This window comes from Symphodus melops (assembly GCF_947650265.1).
Source record: "Symphodus melops genome assembly, chromosome: 4".
In the NCBI taxonomy this organism is placed as follows: domain Eukaryota; kingdom Metazoa; phylum Chordata; class Actinopteri; order Labriformes; family Labridae; genus Symphodus; species Symphodus melops.
Genome location: NC_136694.1, coordinates 13,956,807 through 13,971,569, shown reverse-complemented (window position 1 = coordinate 13,971,569; position 14,763 = coordinate 13,956,807). Strand labels below are relative to the sequence as shown.

The 14,763-nt window shown below is 38.1% G+C and overlaps 1 protein-coding gene across 1 annotated transcript; it reads left to right on the top strand.

Moving 5' to 3' along the window:
• The first annotated feature begins 5,024 nt into the window (after nt 1–5,024).
• LOC306822346 (keratin, type II cytoskeletal 8-like) lies at nt 5,025–12,700 on the top strand. The gene is made up of 9 exons (XM_079341310.1): nt 5,025–5,554; nt 7,849–8,057; nt 9,062–9,122; nt 9,270–9,365; nt 9,488–9,652; nt 9,822–9,947; nt 10,117–10,337; nt 10,460–10,500; nt 11,888–12,700. The coding sequence occupies exons 1-9, from the start codon at nt 5,102–5,104 to the stop codon at nt 12,175–12,177; spliced, it is 1,662 nt and encodes a 553-aa protein (XP_079197436.1). The 5' UTR covers nt 5,025–5,101; the 3' UTR covers nt 12,178–12,700.
• The last annotated feature ends 2,063 nt before the right edge of the window (nt 12,701–14,763 follow it).

Sequence of the window (14,763 nt, the reverse complement as noted above, 5' to 3'; positions counted from 1 at the left end):
AACTGAAAAATACAAACAGGGAAGTTCTTTTGCTAATACTTTGAACTTAAACAATAAGAAAATGTCATTATGCACGACACATATCCATACTCTTCCAGACATAAAAAGGCATGAAGGATAATTCTACTGTTTCTGTTGTTTAATCTGTTTTTTTTATCTGAATTTGAGTCCCACTGCTCTTCCCCAAGATAAATCTGTAAAAAGAGAAAAGGAAAAAAGGGGGAAGCTGGATTCTGTGAGTCATAGTAACACAGCAGGAATCTGGGAACAACTGCAGGAGTTTATGTGCTTCACAAATCTTGGACAACTGTCTGAGAGTCGCAGCTGGCAGCCAAGCGTGGCCTTGAATGAACCTCACTTCCCTCCTCCTTTTTCAACAATTTCACTTGGCTGCAGAGCAGAATGAGCAGGGGCGATTCTAGAGTCTGTTGGGGCCCTGAGCAAAATTCACTAGAGGACCAAACGACTATACATCGCCATAATGTTAAATCAATTCAATTAAAAAAACGTTATTTGTTTTGGGGACAATTCAAAGGCACAATAGCAGTAAATAAACAACAGTGCAGGTATACTAAAATTTAACTAAAGATAACACCAACGGCAACTTTAATTTTCACAGGAATACTGGAACATTTAACTCTGCAACGACTGTCAGATGGGACCCCCCCCCCCTTTAGGGAGTTTTTCAACTGTCATCGTAAAACACTGAGTCACTGCTACCAATGGTTTAAAGTTTGGCAGTCCTCGGTTGGGCCCTGCCTGTTGAAAAGCGGTGCCTCTGAGAATGAGCACTCTCTCCTTGCTTTTGTACAACGTCTTCAGCATGGATTTGCATATTTGCATATGCATAATGTGTGCAAATGTGTGAAAACTGACCAATGAAAGAATGAATGCATGCATGTGAGTGTTACACACTAACACAGACACTTTCTGACATTCAACCTTCCTATTTTGATCACTCGCTTATTGACTCATCCAAGATGTTGTTTCAGCGTTTCAATATTCATCTGTAATATAATGTTATGGCCAGAATCTGAGTGTAAGAGTCACACGTCAGAGGTTAGTGAAATTTGTCGTCTGAGAGACATTTTCTCTGTGGGATGTCAGGTCCATTTCTAGCACAAAGACATTTCACAGGCAGACATAAAAGAAAACGATGAGTAAGAACTGTTAGGGCAGAATCGATGATACTTCCATTTCTCATGTGGACATAAATGTTGAGATAAATATTCAGGAGCTGACAATCTTTAAGGGTGACTACTAAAAACAATGGTAGAATGTAGCATATATTCTTAAATAAAAAATATTATATATACAATTTATGAGTAAAAACCAAAACCACTAATGCCACACAGCAACTGAGATGACATTTTTGACCTTGAACACATCTGAACGGTATAAGATGAGAGAACAGAGATCATCAACATTTAAACATAAAATAACTTTCATAAGCTCATAAGAAAAGGTTAACAAACTTACAGCCAGAGTTTTTATTATCAGCATATTAACTTTAGTCTCCAAGCATGTTTTAAAAGCCTGCTACATTATGTATCACTGATCTCACTCAGATCATTACGGTCTGAATGTTGTTATGTCTCTAAACTGTGGAGCTCTCTTGATATTTGAATGTTGAGCTTTCTGGGTGTTTCAAGAGAGCATTTAAAATTACTTTTTTAATCTGGCTTTTAACTTAAAAACAAGTTCTTACCCTTCGTCAACATTTTTCTAGATGTTTGCATTGTTATTTGCATTGTACTGGCCTTTTTGTTTATGTTTCATCCAACTTTCTCTTCAATTGATATTATTGACCCCACACATAGTTTAGTTCTGTCACTGAACTATTATTTTTGTCTTTAATTACTTTATATTTTTTGCTTATTGTTAATGTTTAATGTTTACATTTTGTAAAAAGATAACACAATCTACTAAGTTAAATTCCTTGTGTGTTAAACATACCTAGCCAATAAAGATGATTCTGATTTATATGTTGTTTTTTTGTTGTTGTTTTTATAATTGACTTTGAATAATTGTATTTTGTTCTCTTGTTTTTGTCATTTACTTTTTGGGCTCATTTACAAAATTATATTATTTACTGTCGTTCCTTTGTAAAAGCTTTGGTTTGCATACTTGTATCTGTATACAAATGTGATAATAATCCAATACAAACACACCAAACATTACAAAGAATTAATTAAAAAATTAAATGTTTTGTTGTTTGAGGAAAATCAGTTGATGTGAAAGAATGACTCTAGAAACCTTGAATTTAAATTTTTAAGCACGATCACTATATGTCAAAAATGTTTTACTCTGAACCACAACTCAGTCTTGTGGTGGACTACATTTACATGTGACACTGAATGACTCTTACAAATTGTCCAGGCAATACTTGCTCATATATTTCCCACTGAGCCATACAACTAATGTTCTCAGAGAAAAACAGCCACCCCCTCAAGAACGGATCAAATTTCAAGAAAAGAATCAAATCTTAGTCAGTGGGAAACTGTGACAATATCATGTGACGATATCAAGCCACTCCTTTTATGTGATTTGCTGATGTGAAACATACACATCCATCTTTTGGCCACTAGATGGCATGAGACTCATAGCAAAAACCAAAACGCTCAAGCAGTCTTGGGAAATACCCACAGAACAGCATGTACTATAGCTTCCTTCCACACTAGCTACAATGAGCACATGTGTGTCCATTGTTGAACTCCATGCACCGTGTCGCAGTACAGATTTCCTTCTGTGCTGGAGGTACTCTGTTTGCACAGGCATCACAGGGCACATCAGGAAGTGACTTTTACAACTGTTGTTACTGATAGTTTTGAAGGCTTGGCAGGTCCATTTAAACACCACAAAGTCAACCTTAAAGACTACACAGCTATAGCAACACCATCATGACTTGCCAAGGGACTACAGAGGCAAACTTGCTCCAAACTAACTCAGGGAAAATCAAATGGTAAAATTTGTGGTAAATATTGTACATGGTACATTTAAGAATAAATAAATGATATGAAGAACAATCACTTCTTCAAATACATTTGAAAATACATATATAGATTTATAGACATCTATAGATATAGCAAGTACTATTATTTTGTCAACAGACAAACACAATCAACAGGATTTTTTAAAAATGGTTTTCTGCTGTTTATTTTTTTTACGTTTGTTTCTCTCAATTCTAGCCTTAAACTTGATTCAAATGTTTTATTGTTCATAACGTTTACTTCAACATACTGCATCAAATTCATTGTCAAGATACTTAAATATGGAAATACAGTACACCATACACGATCATGTTATTGCATCCTTTTCTTACTATCTAAGTCATTCTTTCTGTCAGAGGTTGTAAAATGACTTTGTTTCTTATCTTTGCTAATTGTCTCCTGATATCCCACTTGCTCATCCCCCTCACCACCCTCCTTTCGGTCTTGTTGCATGTACGTGTCTCTCTCAGCACATTCCTGACTCGATGTGTCACATAGCAGCTTCATACAAACCCAAAACATCACTGGCATCTCAAGAGACTTTAGGTCAGGGGGCTAGCTGCTTAAATTACCTTCTTATTGTCTCATCTAGAAAAAATGAAGGAAAGTTTTATCAGCAGGTCGTGGAATAAAAAGAGCTCTGTTCATCATTTGGTGAATTCATCTGAAAGGCTGACTCAATGAAACAACAAGAACTGGTTTATTTGTACATATATGGCTCTCTCCAAGTTTAGCACAGCAGCCCCTTTGTGGAGAGTCACGTCACCGTCAGACAAGCCAAGCTAAATGTGCTTTTTTTTTTTTACTGGTCCAATGCCTTAATGTCTCTTTCTGGTTGTTAAGATGTGCTTTCAGTAACAAGCTCCCCTCAGCCAAGTCACATTTAGTCTCCACACAGAACAGTACCTAGGGATTTGGCTCTTTTCACTGGCTGGTGAGTTCTTTTTTTCCTCATCACCATATAAAACCTTGCAAACAATAGAGGGGTGTGGTGGAAATGTTGGTAGAGGGAGCAGGAGGGTTTGTACGAGGCAACAGTTATCAAACCACTAAGAAGCAAATCATGAATCTGGAGAGCGACTGTCTGTCTAGAGCTATTTAAGACTAGGGTTGGGTTCAGAAGGAAATGAAAAAAACACACACATTGTGTTTTCAACTCACCTTGCGAATATTGAAGGAATGTTCATCAATAGCCCCTCTGTGTGTCAGTGTGTGTGAACTGCCTGCTTATTGATCATAGCTGATAATGGGCACATCCTGCACATTGCGTTTTGTAATTGTGCAATATGCAGGCTTTAAACAACTTTTTCCGATGAAGGTGTATATGTTAGTACTTTTTCTAGAATGTTGCATGCAACCATTTTTTTGTGACTCTCATGTATTAAAACAACACTAAGTAGATAGTGGAAACACTACTATAGATAGTGGAACATTTTCAGAAGGTGAATTTGGTTTTCCCATGATGATGACACATATGGTCACCGGCTGCCCACAAATGCAAACAGCACTGCAACCATAATTAACTTTGCAATATGTCACCTCAATGAGAAGTTGTGTAAAGCAGAAAAGGTCGTAAAATGATGCGCCTGTTCATTATACCCAAGGTTTGACTTTGTATTCTGGTGTTGCATGTGTGCATGTAGGTGTGTTTATGTGTTTATACTGAGTGTAATTTTATAGATATAGACTCTGCTTGAAAATGTTTGTAATATTTTATAAGTGCAAGACTGGCTGGAAGTTTTAGTTACTTGATGAAAGCGTTGGGTTCCTAATATGGAAATTGCCATTTTATAAAAGTCCAAAAGGTAGACAAAACTCAATGTGTCTTCCAGTGTTTCTGAAGTAGTTTTATAGAAACTGGCACACTGGTCATTATGTAATTCTTTGCTTTCTCCAAGTGTGTAGTAAATGTGTAACACGAGCAAAGTTCTTCCCTGACGTTCCCTCGTACCCCCACCCCCTCATCCTTCACTCCCTTGCTGAGGGTAGCAGCCAATCACACCCCAGCAGGGTCCCTCCCCTGCTCTGATAAATAGCACCATGGACCAGGGAGGGTCCATCTGCTCTCCTCTCCTCAGCAGAGTCTCTCCTCTCACACCGCGTCTGTGACCATGTCTGTCAGAGCTGTAAAGACCACCACCTTCTCCACTGTGTCCTCCTCTAGGGGCCCCTCTCAAGGCTTCAGCAGCCGCTCCTTCTCTGGCTATGGGGGGCACGGTGTGGGAAGTGGCAGGCAGAGCTATGCCGTCCGCAGCTCTTATGGTGGAGTGGGCAGCAGTGGTGCAGCTGTGGGCGCTGGGGGTTTTAAAATGGTCGGGGGTTATGCTGCTGGGGGGTCTGGACAAAGAGGAGGTGGAGTAGAGTTTGGTTATATGGGTTTCGGTGGAGGTATGGGAGGTGGTATGGCCAACGACATGATGACCCCCATCACTGCAGTGACTGTGAACAAGAGCCTTCTAGCCCCCCTGAACCTGGAGATTGACCCCACTATCCAAGCTGTCCGCACCCAGGAGAAGGAGCAGATCAAGACCCTGAACAACCGCTTTGCATCCTTCATTGATAAGGTCAGTCAAATTAAGTATAAGGGGAGACAGAGAAAAATGTGTGTGGTCAAAAGTAAGAAAAAAACAGATAAAAATTGCATCCACATCATGAAAAAGATTTGACTTTAATTTAATATAAAATACGCAGTTTATGGTATGTGGTTGGTTTCTTTTAGTTTTGTGATGAGGCCATCAACTACACAACATAAATAATACTGCAACAACATCACAGGAAATGAGTTTACTGCAAGACTAAATAGCTCAAGGTGAAAGAGGTCTGGATTCACAATAGAGATAAAAAACGCACAAACTAAAGCCTGCATGTGTCTGTACAGCAGTCATTCTGTGGCGGATATAGTTTTATTCCAAGTCAAGACTAAACTTCCACATCTGCTATCAGTCAGGTATAATCATAGAGCTCAGATAAGCAGAACCTTGGATAAAGACTGCAAACATGGCTGAGATGAAGCTAAACAGAACAATTTTGCTTAAAGTGCTGCATCCCAAAGAAAGCAAGATCCTGCAAAAAGTGTTTATGAAATCAGATAAAATACCAAATGTCTTCTTGTTTTCTGGTTCTTCAAAGCTGTAATGTGTTATGTTGTCCTAAAATTCACAAACACTAGAAGTATAAAGAGTGGGAGTAGTCAGGAAAAAGTTTGCACAAGACAAGCTTGTTAAAAAGTGGAGTAGATCATATATCCCAGATGATCAGTAATGTGAACAATACCCACTTTATGAGGCTGTAAAATAATCAAGAAATCAAGACAACTTACTAAAAGGCTTGAGACTGCTTTCTTATCAGACAGAAGCTTCCAGCCCTCTCGACCTGAGATTGATCAGATTCTTTACTTATCGCCCATCCATACATTCTTGTTTAAAGAGGCACCCTAAAAGTTAAACTGTTAATGAATCACTCTGAGAATAATTCTTAAGATAAAACAGTCTTGCATACCATGGTGATATGGCGCATACGCACACACACACACACACACACACACACACACACACACACACACACACACACACACACACACACACACACACACACACACACACACACACACACACACACACACACACACACACACACACACACACACACAGAGCTCTGTGTCTCCCATCATGTTTGCAGAGTGTAAACTGGACCCAACCCAGAGCCAGGACTCTGAATAGCGATTTGTAAAAGAAGCAAACTCTGTCACAACTGGGAAACAGTGCCTCTTTGTGTTAAATTGCAGCACTAGAATTGAGCAAGAAGTAATTGATGTGACATTCAGAGTGTTTTGGAGGTGGGAGAAGTTCAATTAGTCATTTTGTCTTTCAGTTGATCTGTAATGATTCTTTGTCCATCTGCAAACAAAGTTAATCTACTCATGTTTTCCAGTCACTCCCACCTTTGCATTACATGCATTCTTATTCTAAAATCTACATGTCACTGAACAATCATTAGCTTGGTCATATTTACAGAAGGGTGTATAGACTTTTCGTACTTGGAATGTAACAATGTGTCAACCTACAAAATTTCGATGTTTAATTTTTAGAGAGAATTTTTTTTTCCCAACACAGTATTAAGGCCAACCAAAAGGGAAAAAAGAGATAACGAGAATAAGGTTGTAATATTATTCTCGTGAAATTATTTTGAAACAACTTATTCAGCCATTAAGGCTTTCCCTTCTTTTCAATAGACTCAATTTCTTATACACTCAAACCAGAGTCGTGATACTCAGGACAATTTGGTTCTCAGTATCACAACTCAAATATTAAAAATATTGAATTCATATTAAACATTAAGATGAATTCAGTAATTAGTAAAAACCTATACCAAAGTAAGACTTCACAAGATGCTTTACGTTCTTTGTTTTAGTAAACATAGCTGGCTGCTCTTCTGATATACCCATTCAAATTAACATATAGTCTAACCATAGATTTAATTACTACCTTTCTCATAAAATTACAACATTATTCTGAACATTTTCCAATTTTATTATTATATCAAGGCTTTTTTTTCTCAAGACTTATTTTCAGAATATTTTGACTCCTCTCTCAAATATAGTCTTCCTTCTTGAAATCTTACCACAAGAAAGCGCCACCAGGTGTTAGTCAATCTGTTGCAAGACAGTCCAATAATTTGGTTGGAAATTTAGTCCTGCTTTCGACTGAAAGAGAGCAAATCATAGAATCATACAATCAAAGAATTATAGGACGACTGATTTAGGGGGCCTATTCCACCCCAGGCCTCCCCTGGACATGCCCCTGCTGTTCATCTATGAACTCATACATAATATCTGAAACCTAATCTGTGGTGTGTGCAGGTTCGCTTCCTGGAACAGCAGAACAAAATGCTTGAGACTAAGTGGAAGCTTCTGCAGGAACAGACCACGTCTCGCTCCAACGTCGATGCCATGTTTGAAGCCTACATTGCCAACCTGCGTAAGCAGCTCGACAACCTTGGTCATGAAAAAGTCAAACTAGAATCAGACTTACATCAAATGACTGGTCTGGTGGAGGACTTCAAAACCAAGTGAGTGGACAGAGGATTATATTCTACCCTATAATCATATTTGTGTATCAACAATGGATCAAATGACTTCCTGTGTATTAAAAGGGCACAAGCCCACACAGACTGTGGCTTTAAAGATTTCTGGTTCACTCAGTTCTCTCATCAGGATAGTGTTCTTTTGCTGCATGGAGATTTTCTTTTAACAAACAGTTATTATGTATTTAAAACCAATCATCCAAGATCCATGTTTTCTTCCCATTGTTAGAAATCTGTCCCTTAAGATACAGATTATCGCTGAGGAAAAACAGATGTATTTTATTCCATTTTCTTACATTTTCACCAAAATGTAAGAATTTTTATCTCCAATTTTTATATGAAGGCCAAGTTCAAACAGCATTTTGACAGTATGGGGAGGACTGCAGTAACACAGGAAAATTTGGAACTGGTTTCTGGAGAGATGCCAGTTTACTTTCTGAGGTGCCTTTAAGCAAGGCGTGTGTGGGGTGTGTGTGTGTGTGTGTGTGTGTGTGTGTGTGTGTGTGTGTGTGTGTAGATGCGTGTGTGTGTGTGTATGAGTGTGTGCATGCGTGTTCTGGTAATTATCACTTCAAGTATGTGTTAAAATGTAAAACAATGAAAGGCTATATTTCTCTCAGGTTATTAAAGTTTATATTAGTGAATATATTAAAGAAATAAAAACAATGGAATAACTCTTTTGTGAATGATTGTCCAATTAAAGAATAAGAACAGGAAGAACACAGGAGAAGCCTGTATTAGCTTCATGTAGTTGCAGAATGAGTCCCTTTTAGCACACATGAAGAAAATATACATAAATATCAGAATTAAAAAATATAGTTTGTGTGTGTTTTTTAAGGAGCATATGTATTATGACAGTTTTGTTTATAAGTGGCAAATACGCTTTTGCAGCTCCCATGAATATGAGTATTTATGTTGTGAATGTGAGTCAGATGAAACGTCTTATTTTAAGGACAATCCAAGCATTCTGTATCTGTCTTTGTTTCTAGGTATGAGGAAGAGATCAACAAGCGCAACGAGTGTGAGAATAACTTTGTCCTGACAAAGAAGGTCTGTTTGGCCTTTCTTTCTTTTCTTTCTCCTCATCTTGAATCAATAATTAGCCTTCGAGTAGATTCAGCTCACACAATAGTCATTTGTTTCTCAGCGTTAGGTTGAGTTCCTTTTTGAAAATTCAGTGTTGACTTTCCTGCGCAGGACACTGACGCAGCCTACATGATCAAAGTGGATCTGGAAGCCAAATTGGATGGGCTCTCTGATGAGATCGAGTTCCTGAGGCAGATCTACGATATAGTAAAAAAAAATACTCTTCAGTTAACAACAGATCTTGTCATCCAAATATAAATGACACTCTCCTCTTGATGTGTTCCAAGTCAATTTCTACTGTTATAAACTTCTCAAATCTTCTTTTGTAGGAAATGCAGGAGCTGCAGGGCCAGATCAAGGACACATCTGTTGTGGTAGAGATGGACAACAGCCGTAACCTCGACATGGATGCCATTGTTGCTGAAGTGCGTGCTCAGTATGAGGACATCGCTAACCGGAGTAGAGCCGAGGCCGAGTCGTGGTACCAGAACAAAGTGAGAGCACTTGTCTTATTTGAAATTAAAGCCTTCAACCAGCATGTATAGTCTGTCAGAAGGGAGTAAGAGGTATCTGTGTTGTCCTTTCTCATTGACTTGTCAAAACTTCCCTCAATTTAGCACATTTGTTTCATGTGTCAATCTGACTCGCCTTTGTCTGATCCAGTACACAGAGATGCAGCAGTCAGCGGGAAAATATGGTGATGACTTGAAGTCAACCAAGGCTGAGATTGCTGACATGAACCGTAGGATAATGAGGCTCCAGTCTGAGATTGACATGGTTAAAGCGCAGGTGACACTAAATCTTATACATTTCTGTTTTGTATATCTAGCCATATCACATCATATGTGAGGAGCGTTTATTTCTTAGGTATGAAATAGGATTTCAGGACCTTACCTTTTAAGAACTTGAATGAATGTTTGTACAGCACTTCACTCTTCTTCTCTTCCTTTATCTAAAGCGAAACAATCTGGAGACTCAGATTGCAGAGGCTGAGGAGCGAGGAGAGCTGGCAGTGAAGGATGCCAAACTCCGCATCAGAGAACTGGAAGAGGCTCTGCAGAGAGCCAAGCAGGACATGGCTCTACAAGTCCGCCAGTACCAGGAACTGATGAACGTAAAGCTGGCTCTGGATATTGAGATTGCAACCTACAGGAAACTGCTGGAAGGAGAGGAGGACAGGTAAAACGTTACAGTGACATGATGACAACATGCAGAGAAATGTCTTTTTTCATGAATATTATTCTGCAATTATTCTGCTTGTAACTTTTTATTTTATTTTATTTTTTACATTTTCTCTACAGGTTAGCAACAGGAATAAAGACCACTGTATCTAAGCAGACATGTAAGTTCATGTTGTACCGGCTGCAAACAGTTTCAGTATTTCATTGCTATTTTGTGTTATTATCTGCCAACACATGACAAAAGTATACCAAAATAATAATTAAGATGAAAAATGTTTGTGTAACTGCGTAGTTACCTTCATTTCTAGGCAACAAAATAATAAATATCATAAAATGAGGACACATTTTACTCTCTGTGCCCTGTTGGTTAGTTTGGCTTTTATCCTCAAAGCTGACAACCCAGGATCAAATCCAGCCTGTGGCTCTCTCAACTCAATTTCTGATTTTATCCACTGTCACTCAAATAAAGTTATAAAAAGCCTTTACCTTTGTCATATAAAAACACTTTATACAATTAAAAGACAGGAAAAAAAATCAGGTGTCCAAACGGAAACTAGGATGAAGAAACTATCTTCTTGTGTCAAAAGTTTGGGAGCTTCTATAAGCTGTAGCAGGACATCCAGAGGAGCTCTCATATTCAATCATTTTCTCTGTAAAATTGTTCTCTTTTCAGACACAGTGGCAATTCTAGAGTCTGCTGGGGCCCTAGGCAAACATTTAAAAAGGTGGCCCCTCCAAACAACGGTTAATCACCTTGATATTAAAAGTAATTGATAATTCCTCTATGTTTTATTCAAGGGGCTTATTGAAAAACATTTTCACAGTAATAATGCAGGTGATGCTTGGTAGTGCAGTAAGACGCTATCAGATGGGACGCCCTCAGATGGGACGCCCTCAGATAGGTTTCCTAGTGTCATTGCAAACTTTGCACATTTTGTGCGCTACTGTGGTTTAAAGTTTGTCAGCTCTTGGGCACCCCCTACTGGCCTGAGGCCCAAAGTAGTTGCCTGTCCTGCCTGTTCACCTTTTCTCCCTTTCAAACACCACTTTATTCAAGCTGCGTTTTCCCTTTTAACCAACTACATTTGGAAATGTCTTTAATTGGACAAAGATAAATACATCACATGTCCACACGTTCTCAATCTGAGAATGAAGCAGCACAAAAAATAGAATCAACTTGTGTTAGATTTTTCATTAGCCACGTTTTAGTGACAATTAACAAATAATAATAATAATTTTAAAGGTAAAGAAAACATTTTAATTCAAGTAAATATGAAGCCTCCACAACATGAGAAAGAATGCAATATGCCATAATGACATGAAATGTGATAAATTAAAATTAAAATCTCTTGGTGAACCACATCAGCTACTGTTGCCTACATAGACTGACATCTCTAAAATTATCAGTAAGAAGTCCCTCCAAACCCTGCAGATAAAGGAAACTATCCAGATGTGCAAATGTTCAAAGGTCTCAGAATAACTTTATACAGACCCCTTTAATGACCTAATTTAGATATTCATGTAAGCTCTTGCTTTCTCAACATGCAGCTATGAACTACAGCGCCTACGGCCTGGAGAGTTCCCGTACCCCGTCCTACGTCAGCTGCTCTTTTGGTGGAGTCAGGGCAAGCAGTGGTTTGGACGCTGCCCTCGAAGGAGCCACAATGAAGAGCACCACAGTCACCAAGACAGAAACTGTGGTGATGAAGGCAGAGGAGAAGAAGAAGGAGGAGCAGGAGGAGATACAGGAACAGCTTCAGGCAGCAACCGAGGAGCCAGCAGCAGAGGAGAAGAAGGAGCAGGAGCAAGTGGAGGCTGAAGCTGTGGCTGAGGAATGATGAATCCCTCGTTTTGTCAAATTTATGATTGGGGTTTCAGAGGTCAAGATACACTCTCTCTGTTTTTCTATCTATTTCTTTGATGAATCAGTCATTGATGTCCATTACTCTAAAGCACGTTTTAGCTGTAAAAAGTGTTAACACAACTTTCCTTCAGGTGTCCTGAATAAAGAGGTGCTAAAGAAAGGGTCTGTGTTCAAGGTTTCTAAAAAACTTGCTACCTGCATTATTCAGTCTATGACAATTGCACCAAACTTAGTTAGCCAGCAGGTGGCACTATCATACATGTTTCCCTCTGCTGCTCTCTTTTTTTGAACAGCTCAATTCACTTGCACCACGTCAGCCTTTGCTTCACTGCCATGCTGAGCTCCTGAGCTAAACCTGATGTAGTAAAATAATGAAAAATGAATCAGTCGTGAAAGTCTTCATAGCATAAAAAGGGTAAACACTTTTTGGTGAAATACCTGCTGGCAACACCTGGAGTCCTGTTGCGTGACAATAAACTTAATCAAGAAATGTTTTCAATTGTGTTCTGTTCTTTTTTGATCGTAGATTTTTTTATTTTAAACTTTTTTTCGTTTAAAAATTAAACATTTTAATAATTAAAAACATAATTACAATACCTCATTGAAAAAAAGGAACATCATGAAATACTGTTAAAAGAAAGTACTTAATATAATGTCAATCAGTAGACATAAAAACAAAATCTAAATTAAAGTTGTATTCAATAACTCAAGAGTTGCATCAAGGGAAAAATCATAACAACCAATGCAAACTGTAATATATGGGAGAGCCTGTGCATTAAACATTTGGTTATACTGAGGTAAAGAGTACTTTTCTCTTTTAGTGGATGATTACTCAAGAGGTCTTTTCAGCCCTACAGCAACAGGTTTGAACATGAATTACAGGTTAGGAGGCCACACCCCAGGCTACAGCCTCTCCTAAACTTACATTAAAGACTGACAATCCCATCCACTTTACATTGCTGTTTAAAGAGCGCTGACTGCTGATGAACAACTGGTGCAGAGTGGAGGATTTAAGCGTTGAAGACAGGATTAGTTAACTACATGAGAACAGTTTGAAAAAAGAACAAGTTTTGTTTTTGTGTTAGACTTTGTATTGATAGTTCAGACAATAGGTAACAGTACGTATTAGGAATTTATAAAGGTAAATAATTATTATTATATGTAAATAAAACAATCAGCATGTTGTTTAAAAACATCGATGAAGTGATCATTTTCAAACAGGCCTGAAGGAATACTTAAGTAAATACAGGAGTCACAAACATGACCACAGATGCTTTATGTTCAAGGTGTGTCTGAGCATGCTGTCCCCTGGAGACTTTTGTAGTTTATGTACTCTGTGAAACTTTCCACTTTCCTGTTTTAGGCTTTGTTGTTTTTTTGCGTTTTTAAAAAAAAAAACAACCTCTGAGCTATTTCACATTTCAGTTCAGTTTATTTGATCTGAAACCAAATGGCTTAGCTTTGCATTGTGAACATGGAGCTGGACATGTTTTTTCTTTAAATTTTGCCCATAAAACCACCAGAACTGGTTAAAAATGTGGATTAATGAAAACACAGCTGTTGAAAGTAAAAGTGCCTAGACTGTACAATAAGATAAACTTGCAAAATTGTACTCAGCACTGTTTGTGACTCAACAAGAATAATAGTACAAATCTTGACAACATTTCTGTTGAAAATAATGTAGTTACAATAAAATTGATGACATATAGTATAAAAACCCACCAGTTTTAATGCAACCCTAGGTTTTTAAAAGTCACATATTGTACTTCTTTTCAACAACTTTGAATAAGCTCCGCAAAGCATGTCTGTGAAGTATATTGTTAAAAATCCACTCTGATCCTGTATTTTAGGATGTCTATATAAACTTAGTGTTGCTCAGACTGGCAGTTTTTGTTTCTAAAGCTTTAAATGCAAGTGAGCTGTGTTCGACCACACCCCTCTAAAAGGCCTGGGGTGGCTCAGGTGGACTCAGTTTGAGCACACCTTTATTAGACAAATGGAGCAGGCAAAAGAGGCAAATGATGGACTTTTCTCATAATGTGGGGTTTGTAAATGGGGACAGGGACATAAATTAGTACTAAAAAAACATGGCAAAGTGTGTTTTGCATAAAATGTGACCTTTAAAATGCATTGCTTTGAAGGAGTTTGTGTTAAAAAGTAAAATGTAAAACACATTTCTTGTTGGAATATGTTAAAATGAATAATGAATAATTATTACTCTGTCAAAATAAACATGGAGGCTTCAACCTTTGAGTGTTTTGGGAGGCAATCGGAGTGTTCACCCTGCAGAGGAAGCAGCTCTGATGCACACATGCATGCTGTACTGACCAGTATACTGTATAAAGAGCAATGTATGTATGTACTGCTGCAGGTTACAGTGCATGTAAAGATCTTGCTGGAACGATTAACTCATATTATTTCTTTAATTTAAGCAATGCAGGAAAATATAACTTTTTAAACGCAATAGCAGTTGCAAAAACTTTTTAAACCATGGACAGCTTGGATTCAGCTCTGGCAAAACTTTTATTGACAGGTGTAATTTCTGACAGCGATGCACTAC